Raw genomic sequence first — 17,927 nt, 5'->3', positions numbered from 1 at the left:
CTGTGTAGTTCAAGGGGGTGTATTATGTTATTTCAAGCTTCATATATCACTCTGTGATACCTGTGGAGTAGCTTAGCATACTTTACAGTAAAACAAAAACTCATCATGTTTCTCACACTGGTGCTCTGTGCAGGCCCTCATACAGCCTCTGCCTGAAACCACTCAGTCAGCTCTGTCCCTTTAAGAAACCCCGCCCCTATAAGCCCACTGTCTTCTTATTGGCCAGCTCTCCGAAGCCTGAGCTTCGGAAAAAACTGTGGCTGAAAAGCCTGGGGATTACTCCAACATACTTTTACCTACAGATTTGAAACTTCACCCACGTTTAGTCTGGATATCCAACATTGTAACTTTATGTTTATGTCTTAACATGTGAAACAGCATAATACCCCCTCTTTAATGGGATATTTACATTCATGAGAATGATATTGTTTACAAAGAATTAGTTCACAGTGCATCCTATGCAGTGTTAAGTCCTTATGTTGGGTATAAAAATCAATCCCACTGCAGAGCCTATTGTATAAGTTCCACACTGTAAAGCCATTTATCTCAATAGCAGGTTATTGTATTTCCAGATTCCCTGATGTTTTGGCTATAAAAGGGTTTTAATCCTAGTATAGCATGGATCTAATTATTTCCCCCGCAGCAATAAAACCTAAAGTGAGAGAAACCGTGAAGAGAAACAATTCCCACTCTGAAATCACATGACCACAAACCACATCAAATCATTGGCAGTTTATCCGATCCAAAACAATAAAACAGTCCTTTAACTGGCACCATGTAGTATTTCCTCTGTGTAGACACCAGTGTGTTGCGGCTCTGCTCCAGCTTTATATCTCATAAGGATGTTGAAGAACACTTAACTTGAGATCGATAATGTTTCTGCCTCAGGGCTCGCCTTTGTGTCCCAGCGGAGCCACGGTCAGCTCCCTGGAGTTCAGTGTGTCTCATCAGTATGCATCACAGCACCACCTATACATTGCAAGTGTTTGCTCAGCTCTATAGGCAAGAAAGACTGTGCTGCTTTATTCTCTGGGTATTTAGTCAAGCAAGAAAATGAGCGTGGAAAAAAGTTAGAGTGCTTCGATCTCATCTTTACAAACTGCTTCAGAGTGCAGCGTCAGGTAAATAACCAGGAGCCAACCTGCACTCATTGTAATGCACAATAGAACAGAAGCTCTTATTAAGTCGTACCATTTGAAACCTGTTGTAACAGCTGATAAATCCATTGTAGAAAGTGTGCTAACATTGTGCTGATGCTATAAAAAGAACACCACATTGTGAGGATTTTTTTCCCCCGAGGTGTTTAGACTTCTTCATGAATGATTCGACTAAAACATTTCCTTCCTACTCATTTAAGTGCTAAAGTGTGAGACTGAGATAAATGGCCAGGCCCCTCTGTTGTTGTTTCATAACTACTTTCTTGGACATGGATCATCAGTAACTTCTCACACACACATTTAGACATGGTACACACAAACACATTGGTGCACACAGGCAGTAACAACATGATTAATTTGTGAGGCTTTTTGGGTGTCGTGTAGTTTACACTACAGTGCGCAGCAGATGGAGGGAGTGGGAGGTCCAGGCTCTGAAAATGTTGTGGATGTGGAGGTTTCACAGGTGTAGCAAAGACATTTATTATAGAGGAAGAAGGATTGTGTGCATGTGTGAGACGTGTGTGTCTATTTTTGCTGCGGGGCTACTCAGCAGGCCTGTCGTGGTGAGTCAGGGTGAATGTCGTGACAGTGACATACAGACACACTGACAGAGGAGATGGAGGGTCAGCCCGGTGCATCATGGGAAAGGTTTGGCAAGTGCACGGCTTGACAGAAGTGGATCTGATAGGTTTGTGTTGAGTTGTGCTTTGAACTGGGTTAAAGTCTGATACAAAGATTTGATTTAAAAACAATATAAACTTGTGCATATACTCTCCTGATTCTTAGATGATGAACATGAACTCAGTCGCTCTTAAAAATAATCTTGAATCTAAAAAAAAATTAACTTTATTTCTACTCACAGCCTGCATTTGTATATTTTATTTAGGGTATACTGTAGCTTCAGTTAAATGCACCCACAAGCAGATCCAGACTATCTGATGTCGTCCACAAGGAACGACAGACTTAACATAAATTTCAGAGCTGGCATGCAAGTTAATGGAAAGACGTTTAAATTAGCTGCAACATGCAAGCTGAAAATGTGTAAACTTTCATGTATGGGAGCGTATGTATCTGGGACATAAGTGTCTCTATAGTTAGAGATGTTTTTAAATATTTATTGAGTTTGAGTTTGACTGAAGTTTTTATGTCCCTTGTGTTACCCAAAAGTCAATACTGACTGTGTAAGTTAACTTGCATGAGTTCCTTAAGTTATTTTATTACACGGCTGTGTTAAATACTTGATTCTGATTGGTTAATCACTGCATTCTGAGGTGTGTTATTTCTCGATAACAGACAATTGCTATGAAGAACAGACCGTCGCTAGAGATGCGGCTCTAATCACAAAATCCGGAGGACTAACTGTAAACATATCAATCCGCAAAAAGAAGTCCGGTAAATTTAACGTCGGTTTGTTTGCAGGGGGAAAAAAAGAAAAGACAAAACCACAGAGAGAAAGCAATAAAGGTTAAACGATGCAAAAACTGAAGGCTACGACAGAGAGATCTACAACACTTAAGACGGAATGTTCCATTCTGCGATAACAACCTGCTCACTATACATTTTCCCTTACATGTATGTAAAGTTACATATCTACCTAGCTTAAATTACGTACCTTATGCTCTTCGTTTTAAACCAAACCTTGACCTTTTTCCTTCCAAGTAGTTTTGTATTAAAACCAAACTACAACCTTTTCACAATAATAATCACATGCTTGTTCAGTATGTTTGTCGCTGGCACTCTCTTTTGGTTTGACCACTTCAGTTGTTTGGGAGGAATAAACACAACTCATCTAAAGTCAAATCACTCGAAACTCCATCTGATCAATTGCAGCGTTTGCACCTGAGGCGCGACCAGTCTGGTTTTGAGAGGAGAGCGGGGAGTAAATATTTAATATCATTTAGCAGTGAGTTCATTTTGAATAACCTTCATAATATCGCTTTGGTTATGAGTGGCAATAAGTGCTGTTTCCACACTGGTTCAACTAAAAGCCAAGAGGGGCAATAACTCTAATGTCAAGGTCCCCTGATGCCCCTCAAAGGTTTTTGTTCGACCATTTTATCTGATACTGAGTGAAACAGGAGTGAGTGATGTTGACCGGTCCCTCAGCACAACTCTTCTCCTGTCCTCTCTTTTTAATTGCCGTGCTGTGGCTTGCTGTTTTCGGACAGATTAATCAGTGTCCCCTGGCCTTGCTTGTTCTCTCACTCTTTTCTCCTGTTTTTCCTTCACTTTATTGGGCTTTGTCTTTCTCTTCACTTTCCCCTTCCATTCTCATGTATCTCTACCTTTGACTTTCTCTGGCTATACAGTTTTGTGTCACTTATATAAATGCAGTGTCTCTTCCAAAAGGCACTGTAGGATATGTTGTCCTCTGTTACAGGACGAATAAAAACTATAGTCTATATGTATAGAGTGCATGAAACAGATGAAGAACTCTGTTAAACTCACACTGGATGTACAATCACTATACAGTCATTGGTAATGTCCTGTGTCAATAGCTTATATCTCCATATGTATGCAATGATAATAAAAGGAGTTTGTAAAATAGTGGGAATGTCAGCACTAAAAATAACGCTAACTCTGGCTGCAATTTAAAGGAACACAATCTGACGAATATGCTAATCTATGCTATCACCACACCCGTTGGGAAATCTACTTCAGTATCTTCAGACCTTCATTATGTAAATTTAATGTGTTTAAAGCAAAAGTTTAACATTTTGGGACCATTGCTGACTTGCTTTCTTGCTGCAAGTAAGATGAGAAGAACAGTTCCACTCCTGTAAAGATAAGAATACCATTAGCTTAGATTAGTCTACAGTTAGTCTTGAAACAGGGGAAATAGCTACCATAGTACAAGTCCTAGAAAAGTGTAAGAATTGGGCAAATTAAACAGATATAAAATATTGAGTGAGCTTTAGTGGCGCTGGTAGCTGGGTTTTCTTTAACCCGTGGGCACAGCTTTGCTAGCTCTTTCCCTGTTTCTTTGTGCTAAGCTAAGCTTGCTGGTTGTACTGGCTGTAATTTTGTCTGCACAGAAATAGAAGTGACGTATCAGACTTCTCGCCTAAACTTTCAGCAAAGAGGTGAATAAGTATATTTCCCAAAATAATGACATTTAACTTGAAACTAAGGAGCTAACTAGCTAACGTGAAGGTGTCGTCTAAAATGAACATCTTTAACTTTGCTTCCAATGATATGATGGAGGTGATATCTGTTGGAAGTGTGTTATCAAGCAAGCTTTTCTTTAATATCTTAGCCAATCATCATCTTATTAATCCAACAAAGTTTTGCTTAGATGACTCTCAGTTGTAGTTTGTAACCTGGGTCACTGTGAACTCAACTACAAGGGGTCCATCACTCTTGTAACGTGTGCATTTTGATGTCTGTGAACCAACTTTAATTCCTGGCTCATGTGTAGTTGTGCATTTAGTGGCAGCCTTGTTGCCTTGTACGTTATTGTTGCAGTCAAATCTAAATAAAGACTTTATTAAAGTAGGTTTTAATGAGTCTTTGGAGGCAGACACAGCTTTATGTGATGGTGCTGCTCGCTCCGAGTTTAACTGCCTCTGCCAGAATAGACCCGTTATCTCTCCTACTCACCGTCACACCTGATCAAGATTATACTGTGCATGTTATGTTGGTTAGCTGAACAACTTGTGAAAATGTTGTATTTCCAGTTATTATAATGGTACAAAAAGTACTCATAATGGTATATTTGTTAGGGTCAGTTTTTATTCTTCACTGCACGACAGCTTCCTCTCCTTTCCATCCTGCCTGTCCCTTATCTCGTCTCGCTGCTTTTCCAGGTCATTTTCTGAAGCAGAAATGTCCTTAAAGCTTTCACAGGTGGCTTCTGTCTCAATATGAATATTTGATAGTCCATATATTTCTCCCTTGAGGTAGTGAAATATTTAAGCATTTTCTGGTGGCCGTTTTGACTTCTAAGAGGCTGAAAAAATGACTTCCTGAAAAAAATCATTTTGATGTGCAACATGTATTTAAAATGTCTGCTTCGTTGTATAATGTGCGATGCTGCTTGCTGCTTTACATAAAATACGACAAAACTGAGATGAAGATTGGGGCCGTTGAGTCCTATGAATTCAGTTTGTCTCTCCCTCTCTCTTGAATGTACCTCATTAGCAGGAACATTGAATAATTTTGGCTTATTATTTGTCTTTCAGCGCGATGCCAAGGGACAGTATCTGTTTGACCTCATCTGCCATCATCTCAACCTGCTGGAGAAAGACTACTTTGGCATTAGATATGTTGACCCTGACAAGCAGAGGGTGAGTATGACTCACCCTTTAAAAACAGACCTTGTTAAAGCTGCTGTTGGATTTAATTCAGTGGTTTCACTACACAATGATGTATGATTTGATTTCTAACCATTCCATTTCCATCTTTCTCTCTTTCTTTCTTACCTTCTTTTTTCTGTCCTTCTTTCTTGTTATTAACAGAAGGTACACAGTGTTAGTGTTGCACTTAGTAGTCTCAATTGACCTTCGTGAAAAGAGTTCAAAGTTAGAATTTGTCCCCTTGAATCAAACATATTTTAGATTCTTTTAATCAGCTAATATTTTCTGCCCTCATGCGCAACAAATCCCTCCCATAAAATCCCATTAAATACCTTTTATCTTAATAATACATAATACATACAGAGTTGTGTTTAACTGGCTGCGCACGATTTTGAAGGTAACACTATTCAAATGTAAATCTGACAAGGTCCAAGGTAAGATTTTTAAAGGAAGATGCTCTGTGGCTGTGTACATGGTCCTAGTCTGTCTGATGTCTCTACACTGTCCTTTAGAGTCTGTAGATCAGCAGAAAAAGTCAAGAAAAATGTGACAGATACTCAATCAAAAGATAAATTCTTTGGCTTTTGCCCTTATTATATAGGACAGCTGGAGATAGACAGGAAATGTGGGGAGCAGAGAGTAGGGGATGACACGCACCATGTGATCAGCAGACCGGGAGTCGAGCCTGCGATCAGTGCTTTGAGGACTGTGGCTTCTATGGATATCAATCACAGAAATGAATGCCGTCATGTTAAATTTAAGGGCTTGAATATTTGTTTACAGTGCTCCTGATCTTTCAGCGGGCTTAAATGCCTTCAAGGCTTGAAAATGTCATTTTGTCTCTGTGCATTTTATTCTAGCTTAGACATAAAGAAAATGTGAGTGTTAAAAGGTGAATAATTAAAAGCTAGCACAGCACCCTTGTGTTTTACACTGACTGCATTGTGAGTGCAGTGCTCCACTATTGTCATCATGTAATTGTCTCACTGATTAGAGCCAGTTTCCTCTCGTGATGCTCAGCACTCTCCTGATTATCTACCAAACAGCTCTCTCTCATCTCCTCTCTGCATGTGACTTTGTTGGATTTGGTCTAAATAAACACGAGGACAGGAGAGGGGAGTAATTCCACTGTGCCTTCCAGCTACAGATAACAAGTCATCCTGCTTGGCTGCAGAGCAATCAGACCTCAGACTGACAGTTCAGCAGCTAAAGATTCAGTGTCCAAAGTGTCTCTCTCTCTCATTTCAGCATTGGTTGGAGTTTACAAAGTCGATTGCCAAACAAATGAAATGTAAGTATTTCCTCCAACATGCCTGATTAGTTTATTAAATCCCATGTCTAAATTTGACCAGAGTTATCTTTGTGTTCTTCATCAGCTCAGCCTCCGTTCACCATGTGTTTGCGTGTCAAGTTTTACCCACCTGACCCCGCTGCCCTAAGAGAGGAAATCACCAGGTAAGATTTCAAGATGGCTTGCTGTTCCGCAGGATGGGAGGTGGTGGGGTCAAGTCTCCTTTGACTGTCTTTCTCTCCCACCGATGATGTGTTAAAAGAAAAACCATCTCAAATGTGTTTCTAGTTTATATTCAATTATTTTTACCTGACAGGTGTTCTCCACACATTCATTTACCAGAGTAATGTTTTATCAATATAAATTCCTTCTCTACGGTCCATTGTGCTATTTTTCAGGCTAGAGAGATCACATGATCAGAGGAAGTTGACTTTTTTCAATATAAACGTGTACAGTCAACACTGACGTTGTCTGTTGATGTAAAAGCTGAAACATGTATCACCACCATTAGACCCAACTGGTGCCGACTTAAGTGACATCACTTGAGTCATTTTTATCAGACTTCACACAGCTCCCTCGGGAGAAACAAAAGGCTTTTAGAACATTGCACATTTAGTGAAGGCATAATTAACAGCATGCAACATGTCATCACGCCATCTCTACGCTGAATTTGGTCCAAAGTTTTGTAAAGGGTTTGCCGTTGACATCAGTCCACAGTGACAGTCTGCCAAAGAGCAGAGAGGCTTATTGATTACTGCTGACACGCAGATTGCATTTGCTAGCAGTGTCATGTTTCACAAATCACTGTCACTCACAAAGTTCAGATCAATCTGAAAGTCCTAAAGCACCCTCAAATCCTGATGCAAAGGTTTTATGTCCTTTATTTAGTGAGACAAAATAACAAGAAGAATGTTAGATGTAATATTGTAAATCATGCCTTGCTTGATGCAATTCAGAGAAGCAGTGAGTTGTATTTTGGAAGGGGCTGAATAAGTAGGCAGCTTTATGAATCGAATCTGTAATATTATTAGATTTTTATTTGATTTTTACTCAACTTTCCACTGAGTAATTAGAGTAAGCTTGAGTTGGAGAACATCACTAGAAATCCTTTTGTTTGCTTCTTGTATTGCAGCTCTGGTTATTATTTTCTGGTGGTTTGACTGCTCACTTGAAAGCATCAAAAATAAAGTGATCTCTATTTTCAAACAGGAATTAAACACAGGTGGTCTATTACAAGCTTCTTATGCTCAACTAGGGACAATTACATCCAATATATCTATCTTTTGGAGGTCATCAGCACCATTTGAAAATGCTGATGTAGCCGACCACAGCAGCACAGCTCTTTTATTGAACTACTGGGGATTTCTCTCTCGTCCGCCTTTCTATTAACTTCCTTGTCTCTTCATATCAGATCAAAAACATCCTCGTATGTCACTTTTAGGATTTGATGCCTCTGCAGCCAGCTTGAGAAAATTGAAAAATGAAGTGATGTGCAGCTAAGTGGAGATTTTAAAGAAAAAGATTTGCCTTTAAAAAACACAAATTTAATTTCCTAACAGTAATAAACAGTGAGTCCATCTGCAGGGGGATTTAAGTATTCATTATTTTATAAGCTGCAGTGTCATGGAGCTCCTCACCACTACTGTACTTTGTGTGGCATCCTTGACAGCTGAACAAACTGCAGTGAGGAGTGAGCCAGAGTGCTCCGGAGCAACACAGATCCCTGTAAATCACATCCTTAGAGCGGTTGCCACGCAGTAAAATCTCTTACTCGCCATCCAGCTCGTCTTGATCGAGCAGAGCGCCGGAGAGGGAGAGCTGCTCCATCCTCAGCCATCTGTTCTGTCTGGAAGCTTCACAGACACACAAATACATGTTTGATAAGCTACATGAAAGATAACATTCTGCATACATTTTCATGTTCACTTTTTGCACGACTGACTGGTTAGGTAATATCTTCAGGCGATAACTGGATCGTCCTGTAATGAAAAAAGGGGGCGATACACCCCCCAACTCTCCTCGGCCTTTTTTCATAGCAATGCTTTAGTTCTGCTTTACTATTTATTGCTCTGCTGCTCGGAGAGAAGCCGAATCACAGGCGTTTGAAATGAATGCTGGGCGGGAAAATTGACATATGAGTTATCTGTGGATATTGTGGATGAGAGCAGAAAATTGAGTTGCTCCCAGAGGACCTCAGAGCGAACCAGCAGTCATATTTTTACTCGTCAACGCTCTGAATGATTATGCTTTAGCTTCTGCTCAGCCGAGGCCAAAGTCCTGTGTCTAATGTTCGTGAAAAAAACCAGCTGGATCATTCAGTAATTTATTTTTTCCTGAATTGTAATCATAGATTAATTATAAATCGATTGTGAAAAGGCCCTAGAGTAATGTAGTAGCTGCTTGCTTATATTTCAGTGCGTAGAGCTAACAGGTACTGTCGCTTATTTGTAATACGATCTAAAGCAGACTAGTAAACACAGCTGTTATTATTGTGTGCTTTTTTGTTGTTATTTCTAAAAACAGTATCTTGCCTAATAACCCTGTATGATTTTGTTTGCATGTCTTGCTGCCATGTTTGAAATATGGCTGCACAGTGGTGCAGTGGTTAGCACTGTTGCCTCACAGCTAGAAGGTCCTGGTTGGCCTTTCTGTGTTTGCATGTTCTCCCCGTGCATGCATGGGTTCCCTCCGGGTACTCCAGCTTCCTCCCACAGTCCGAAGACATGCTCGTTAGGTTCATTGGTGACTCTAAAATTGCCCGTAGGTGTGAGTGTGAGCGTGAAAGGTCTGTGTCTGTGTGTCAGCCCTCTGATTGACTGCTGATCGGTCCAGGCTGTACCTCGCCTCTCGCCCAATGACAGCTGGGACAGGCTCCAGCCCCCCAGCGACGACATGGCTCGTTAGTGTGTCAATCGATTGATAAGATGGATTATTCACCACTTTGGTCCAATTTGAAAAATGATATGTCACTGGATTGATAACCAAAACTAATTCCTGAATCCTATTGAATTTTTCTCTAGCGCCACCAGCTGGTTAACGTTTTCACTTTACATGAATGATCTGATCAGCTGACTGAGGAGCGCCACAAAATTCTGTACAAACATTCACATTTCCCATTGCAGCGATCCAATGACCAGAGATGTACAATGTGTTATGTGCTAATTAGCATATGTTATAGTGCTATAAAGCCAAACATGTTGAAAAACTATACTGCTAAGCATGTAAGCATCGTCTTAATGAGCATGTTAGCATTCTGTCTTTGCACCACTGTGTGAAAGTGCACAAACCGGGGTAAACCTTTTCTACTATTGTTCATCACCTGCAGGTTCAGCACCTGGAAAACAAACACACAGACGCAGACGCACAGATTAACTCAAGTCACATTTCACAATAGTCAGCTTCAGGTGCTAATTTTCTTACTTCCTACAACAATCTGTTAGACACACTTGCGACCTCAAGGGACACCGTCCTTGTAATTGTGAACATCCATCGTTTGAGTTGCCAAGAAAAGGAGTGTGGATATTTATCTTAATAATGACCCGAATCAGTTTCTCTGTGTTCCACTCCACAGATATCTCGTCTTCCTGCAGGTTAAGAGGGATCTCTACCACGGTCGCCTCCTGTGTAAGACATCAGATGCTGCTCTGTTGGCTGCCTACATATTACAAGGTATGACGAATACAGAGTCCTCATTTAAGTGTAAGAAATCCTGCCGGCCTTCAACAAGACTGCTGTCACTTCATTTCAAATCAAAGTCTGTCACAAGGACAAATGTCCTCACACTGGGCAGTAATCCCTACCTTGACCAAAAAGCCACGATGTACTCCGTCCTGATGTCCTCGGACAATCAAATCTTTAATCTCAGACATGATTTAAGTTCATTGTGACGACACCCAGCCTCCACGGTTCATCAAACCAAACTACATCAACGTATTCCTCTCACAGAGGTGTCTACTATATATAATATTCATAATGTTTGTGACCTCCTGTAGACGCTTAATGATTTCCATATGACCCTGGCATGTTGACAAACACTTCACAGCTATGTTTCATACATGAACTTCGCTGTGTGGGTGTGTGCAAATGTGTAAGCAGAGCACTTGCCAAGGTTGAAGACTCATATGTCTTTATGTTCTTGTTTGATGTGGTCCTTAGGAATCTGACTTTGTTTTATCTTGCATTGAAAATAGTTATTAAGAAACCTACAGCACCACAGATCATGCAATAATGCAGTTTCCCTCTCACACAGGTGATATCCAGCTGTCCTGCTGGTCTTTTCTCAGACAAACCCTGAATCTAAATGTTCTATGGTGCCTCCAAAAGGCTGATATTGGCCTGCATGTTATACCTATCTATGCATCTATTTTATTATCTATTTATATACACTTTAAGATATTTTGGTGAAAGGACTGGCAAACTGTAGACGTGTATTTTTTTAGAGGTTGCATGGAGAGTGGAGTCAAGGAGGAGGGACAGGAATGAGTTGCTAATAACGATAGAAAGAGAGGAGGGAGGTCAACTTACCGAGTGAAGAAAGGGGAGTGAACTCACTGAATAAAAGGCTGTGACTTATGCTTTAAAGCCTTATGCTTCCTGCGGCTCACTCTTGTTAATTCGGCAGCTGCCTGAGCATTCCTATTCTGTAAAGCATTTTTTCACCTTATCTAGCTTAAGAAAAGCTCGGGGCGGCTGCGGCTAATGAGCGACGTCCACTAATTGGGAGATCAGAAGTCCTGTCCCAGGCTCCAGTCAGCACACTAAAGTGTCCTTGAGAACGCTTCTGAATCCCAATTGCCCCTGAAGGTCTTCGGTTTGTAAATATGCATGTTTTAGTGTGTGAAGGGGTGATATTGACATGTAGTCCAAATACAAGAAAGGCGCTTCATACATGCAGTCCAGTTAATAAGCACTCTGATAACATGTTAGAAAATGTGAAACCGTAATGTCTGCTACTCATACAACCAGTTAATAAGCACTCTTTGGCCCTGACATGTCAGAACATGTGAGTCTTTTATGTGTGCTACACATGTAATTAGTAATTTTGGCTCACTATAATATATTTTTCAGCAGATAAGGCTGTATGAGCTGAATGCTCCCCAGAGAGCAGACAAGTAGCCAAACCCCCCCTGTAGTTCCTCCACCAGCTGTAATCTGTTGTTAGCTGTTTGCTGTGAAAGCTGCTACAGCGATGCAGAGAGAGCTGGCAGATATATCTGATGATATAGATATGCCACCTGAATGACTAATGCACGGGAATAAGTTGGCAGAGAGTTCTTTTTAAGATAAAACACTTCCATATGTACTTGTGTATGTGCTCAGAACTGGTCTTTAAATGACAAACAAGTACAGATACTTTACCTCGATGATTAGACATTTTATTAACAAAACAATGTCGATGTGACAATTCTATTATTGATTAGAACAGTCTGAGAGTTTTAAGATAATTTTTTTGGTGGGGCTTTTTGCCCAATTTGTAGGACAGCTGAAGAGAGACAGGAAATGTGGGGAGCAGAGAGTGGGGGGTGACTTGCACCAAATGATCGGCAGACCGGGAGTTGAATCTGGATCAGTGCGGCGAGGATTGTAGCCTCTGTACACGGGACGCCTGCTCTACCAACTGAGCTAAACCAGCGCCTTTTTGGTCTTTGCCTTATGTATTCTGCTAAATGTGGAGGCATTGTCATTGAACACTATGTGCACGACAGTATCACTACAGATTGAGGTGGCAAAACGCCCTTAGTGAAGTAATTTAACACTAAGATCAAATCATAACAAATGCAAACGTTAGTGATGAAAGTTAGTGTTCTTTTACTCAGCCTATGAATCATCTCCCTGCCGTCACCACGAGCACATAGCAGAAACTATTTCAACACTTGTAAGGAATTCATCCCACATCATTCAGCTCACATAATGCAGCATTTTGTACTACACAGCCAAGGACACCTAAGGTTTGAATTAAATCATGGTTACCTTTTTCTCCTCCCGTCTTTTCGTCCCGTCTTTCAGCTGAAATTGGCGACTACGACCCGGGGAAACACCCAGAGGGCTACAGCTCCAAGTTCCAGTTCTTCCCGAAGCATTCAGAGAAGCTGGAGCGGCGGATTGCTGAGATCCACAAGACTGAGCTGATGTAAGATGACACCTGTCCGTGTGCCTTTGTACCTGGAACTCTTTCACTCCTGCACAGGGCAGACATCAGGGGGGCACACCTCACTGTTGGTTTCTACACACTGATTTATTGTAGTGCTATTTTAGATTCAGAGGGCACTCTGAAGTTTTAAGCCTCCAGATTGTATCTGTGTTTTAATATATAGTAGCAGTAACACATTACAGGAGATCATTGGTGCAACACTGATGCAGTTCATGACATTTGAAGTGTAGTCTTAACTTAACATTACAGTTTGCATGACTTTATATTGATATTCACTTGTGGTTATTGGGTTTAAGACTGTGGTTGGATTAATTTTCCAAGTTTGAGTTCTCTTCTAGCACTTTGGGAGAACTTGAGCTGCTGCATGATCCAGCATTTCGCAGTGAAATATCAGTTGTAGCGATGGGATTATTCTCTCTCCCTCATACAGCCGCTGCTGGCCAGTGTGCTGGATAGATCAGAGTTTGGGATGTCACTGTCCCAACTCTTGTCAGGAGGATGGGGGATGGGATGCAATCACAGACCAGGGTTGTCTTTAAGTTTTCCCAGAGGGATTACCACAAAAATTACAAGATATTGGATGGGAGAGGGGAAAAAATAATGAGCTAAAAAACAAACAAGCTTCCTTCACTAACTAGCGCTTCAATAAGGGGAAACTGGAACGCTGCTGCCGAGCAGCTGACAATTAACTAAACTTTCAGGGAGACCACTTTTTAACCGAAACACAGTGGCCACCAGGGCTGCCTTAAAAGAGAAATACACTTCGGTAGAAAAGACCGACCCAGCACCAACAAGCTACGCTGAGAGAAAACTATGAATGGTGAGCAAATCACACAGACAGGTTCTCATGGTTCTTCTGCAGACTCACACACCTCTACACAACAAGGGACAACACTAAGAGAACCTCTCACTGCCTCTGATGGTGACATAATGAGCACAGAGCACGGGAACCCAAGGACATATAGGCTTCCCACATCTGGTGTTAATCAGGGGCAATAAGACACACACACACACACTTGACCCTGCACTGAGCTGATTCCCTCACCAAACTCATTGAGTGGCAAGTGTGAGTGCCCCTCACAGCTCTATCATCTACACAGTGTGAGACTTCTTGCTCTGCACTAGGTCCATGTTTTTGAACTGTTGCTTGTGTGCAGCGTTACTCTATAATCAGCAGATGCAGCTCTACCTGGTTGCTAATCCCTAAGAATGTTGGAGTCAGCAAAGGCTGAACACTTTTGGATTACGTGTCTTCAGGGTGTTTGTTATTCCATGCTCCCCCAGGTGCCGTGTTCATCTTTTCACGTAGGGGCTGATGTGAATTTGTTGAGGTTTTTAAACATCGATTTGCCTTTTGGCCTTAAGGTGGAAGCAGCGGGCCAGGGTCACATCCATTTGTCTAAGCAGGTAGCGTCAGGCTCTGAGAATCTACTGTCTTTATAATAGTTACCTAGCACTGCGAGCACACACAGAAACATCTAACCTTGTTATCCTCATTCTCCCACATTTGATAACTTCCCATTCACTTGTTGAACAGCCAACATACTGAAGGAAGTTGGCAGGACTTTTTTTAATTGGCCGAGCCATTACATGCAAACTCCAGAGTGCAGAGGTGAGGGGACAAGCTCATCAGTCTTGTTCTACCTGTGCTCATAGATCTGATGTTATCATGTGTAACCTCTGTTTGCTTCATTAGCAGTAACAGATGAATGTTTGTTAGTGGAACCTTTGTATCTTTGTCTCCACACACACACACACACACACACACACACAGGTGGAGACACAGGTTAAAGATTTGATCCAACGCCGCCCTCTATCGCTCACTTCCACCTTCTTGTTTGACAGCAGTTAAGCGCATTACGTCTCCTCATGGTTAAGTGTCAGCACAGGAAGAGCTGCTCCTACTTTCATACATTTGTCCTACACACCAGTCTAAGTAAGGATTCATAAAACTGCCCTGCAACTGTGGATCCTTTATTTCTTTTAGCTGCAAAACGATTTGTTACTTTTTAGTCTTTGATGTGGGACAAATAGGATCCACCAGGTCTCTGAAAATAATGAGCTCTAGCTTCATTTTCTTCCTCCACAATGATCATGTTTGATTATCAGAAGGATTGCCTGTGAAGTGTTTTGGCAGTTAAGCACTTTGCTGGAGCTCGATGAAGGCATTAAATTAATTGAAAAACTGTTTTTAGGGATAAAAATAAAAATGCATCATGAGAACTGATGATGAGAAATAGTTTGTCCCAAGACATTTCCTTCCTCTGACTAGGACATAAAAGTTAGTTAGTTATTATTAGATCATCTCTGTGAATCACTTTACATCTTATTTACAAAAACACAACAGATGGGCTTTAACTGCAAAGTCCATACTGCAGTGAATCCTTTGGACACTGTAATCAACGAGCCATATGCTCTGTGCTCGAGACATCAAGAGAGATTTTATACTGAAAACTCTGGTTTCAGCTTATTTATCAAAAAGGAGTAAAAACTATCTATAAAATGACGTCCATGTAGTTTACAAGTGGTTTTTACAGTAAAGTGACTCTTTTTTCTTGCAGAGGTCAGACTCCTGAAACGTCAGAGCTCAACTTCCTCCAGAAGGCTCAGATGCTGGAGACGTACGGAGTGGACCCTCATCCATGCAAGGTGGTCTTTATAAACAAATGTTTTCTGTTATTATGAGCTTTTTATGAGCTTTAACGTAACGTGCATTTTGATGCAATGAGTAATGTATTTTATAATAAATGTGAGATGAACCTAGAAGTAAATCCCAATATGTCTAACGCACAGGTTTTCTTTATCAAAGTAGGAATTTTACAAGAAATAAGAGTCTGATTAAACAATAATAAAACACGTGTTTCTGTGTCTGTCAGGATGTGTCGGGGAACCCAGCTTTTCTGGCTTTTACTCCTTTCGGATTCACTGTGCTGCAGGGAAACAGGAGGGTTCATTTTCTTAAATGGTGAGTACATATTGAACAGATAAAACAAGATTATATAATAATCATCATCATCATAATCATGAAAATATAAATGTGCTGCACAGTGGTGCAGTAGTTAGCGCTGTCCCTGTTCAGACGTAGAGCGCCTTTCTGAGTTTGCATGCTCTCCCCGTGCATGCATGGGTTCCCTGCGGGTACGCCGGCTTCCTCCCACAGTCCAAAGACATGCTTGTTAGATTTGTCCATAGGTGTGAGTGTGAGGGTGAACATTTGTATCTGTGTGTCAGCCCTGTGATTGACTGGCGATCAGTCCAGGGTGTACCCCGCCTCTCGCCCTGTGACAGCAGGGAAAGGCTCCAGCCCCCCGCAACCCTGAACAGGTTAAGCTGCGTAGATAATGGATGGATAGATAATAATAATGACAATGATAATGATACAGCATGTGTATGTGCATTCCCCTACTAGTAAAGAAGAATTTGTGGCTATTACAGTTATTGATGTAAAGCAATTTCCAAAAGCTCCACATGGACCAGTGCGAGGCAGAAATCATTCTTTTAACCAGCTTTGAGAGAGAAAAAAACGCTCATGAATATACATCAGCCCTTAATTAGAAACTTAAAAAGTAAACAAGTGCCAGCAAATTCATCAATCTGCTTCAGAACGGACATGGTTCAGAACATATTTCTTAAGGTGCCAGCAAATGGAAGAAGAAAATCCTGAAATCATGCCAGAATTGGCTCCTAATTAGACTCTCACCAATCCACCAGGAACAGCTCTACAAAAGCCACCAAGAGCTGTATCTAGGTGAGCAGCTTTCGCACCCCTTTGTTTAAACCATCCATGGTCTGTACATTAGTGTTCATGCAGTGGGAGCAACTTGTTGTGCAAATGTATTCAAATTTGAAACAAAGAATTACACACAAAAAAAGAACCAAAAAACAACCACTGACCCGTAGAACAGGATATTGGTGACCTTTTGGAGACAGCTGAGCGGACCAGCTGTGCCGCTGCACGCTCACAGAGGATGAGTTGTTTCTTTACAGTTGTGTTGTTGTATAAATGTTATGCAGAATCTGTTTTTGTGACTGGGAACAGTGTCTAGACTTCTCAACACAGAAATGAAACACAGTTGGTCTTATTAATTTACCTCCATCAACAATAAATATTTAATCACCTTCTTCTCCCTCCATCTCTCTCTGTTCTGTTATTTGTTTCTTCCTTGATCTTATTGTGCTCTCTCTCTTTCTGTCCTTTGTTTCCATTTGTCTTCACTTTCCTCTGTGCCTGTCTGTCCTTTGTTCTGTCTGTAACTCAGGGACGAGGTGACCAAACTCAAGTTTGAAGCGAAGACATTCCATATATATGCAAATCAGAAGGAGGTATGTGCATGCATTATTAATATGCTCACTTTCCAGCCTTTGGAGCTCAGGAAGTTAAATGAGGTTGGCCTTGTTTTATGCATGACGCCAATGTAATCCTTCTCTAATAGTAATGTGCATTAGGAATGATTAGATTAAAATGTAAGTTAGCCGTAAGTTTAGCAGACAAAAAAGCAAAGTAAAGCTACAGTCTGTCGCAAAGAGCTCTGTAGATCTGAGAGGAAAGAGTGCAGACGTTTTATCTTTACATGTTGAAAATGTCTTTAAAATCTTCATGTGGAGCCTGGTTGAAATACAGATTTATATAACGTATGCATATGTACTTTACTGGATGTGTTTCAGGATAAGAAGATCATACTAACTTACTTTGCACCGACACCTGAGGCCTGTAAGCATCTGTGGAAGTGTGGAGTCGAGAATCAGGCCTTTTACAAGTAAATCACAAGATGTGAGACACAAAGCTTTACTTTGTCACCGTTGTTTTGTGATTATATTTCAATATTTTTCTCTTTCGATTATTATTCAAAGGTTGGAGAAGTCTAGTCAAGTCCGCACTGTATCCAGTAGTAATCTCTTCTTCAAGGGTAGTCGCTTCAGATACAGGTATTTACTGCTGTAATTATTCTTGCAGAGATGAAGAAAAAAGAAGAGCTTTGGCTAAAAATATCACCTCTATTGGAATTACAGTGCTTTTTTGACAGCTCATGTTT

General features: G+C 40.9%; 1 protein-coding gene across 2 annotated transcripts in view; it reads left to right on the top strand.

The window, feature by feature from the left end:
• The window catches only part of LOC138584474 (FERM domain-containing protein 5-like), a 77,493-nt gene that overhangs the window by 52,114 nt on the left and 7,452 nt on the right, over positions 1–17,927 (top strand). Inside the window, exons 2-11 of one of the 2 annotated variants that reach the window (XM_069656838.1) lie at positions 5,339–5,443; positions 6,701–6,743; positions 6,829–6,907; positions 10,315–10,412; positions 12,750–12,873; positions 15,456–15,543; positions 15,771–15,859; positions 17,154–17,217; positions 17,560–17,651; positions 17,746–17,820. In XM_069656838.1, coding sequence (XP_069512939.1) covers positions 5,339–5,443; positions 6,701–6,743; positions 6,829–6,907; positions 10,315–10,412; positions 12,750–12,873; positions 15,456–15,543; positions 15,771–15,859; positions 17,154–17,217; positions 17,560–17,651; positions 17,746–17,820 — 857 coding nt within the window. The remainder of the gene's footprint in view (positions 1–5,338; positions 5,444–6,700; positions 6,744–6,828; positions 6,908–10,314; positions 10,413–12,749; positions 12,874–15,455; positions 15,544–15,770; positions 15,860–17,153; positions 17,218–17,559; positions 17,652–17,745; positions 17,821–17,927) is intronic. The other variant, XM_069656760.1, reaches the window with a different exon arrangement.

This window comes from Semicossyphus pulcher, unplaced genomic scaffold, assembly GCF_022749685.1.
Source record: "Semicossyphus pulcher isolate SPU_LCO1_2020_fin unplaced genomic scaffold, fSemPul1.0.p SCAF_1, whole genome shotgun sequence".
Lineage (NCBI taxonomy): Eukaryota > Metazoa > Chordata > Actinopteri > Labriformes > Labridae > Semicossyphus > Semicossyphus pulcher.
Note: the sequence above shows the minus strand (reverse complement) of the source record. Positions and strands in the feature narration are given on the sequence as shown.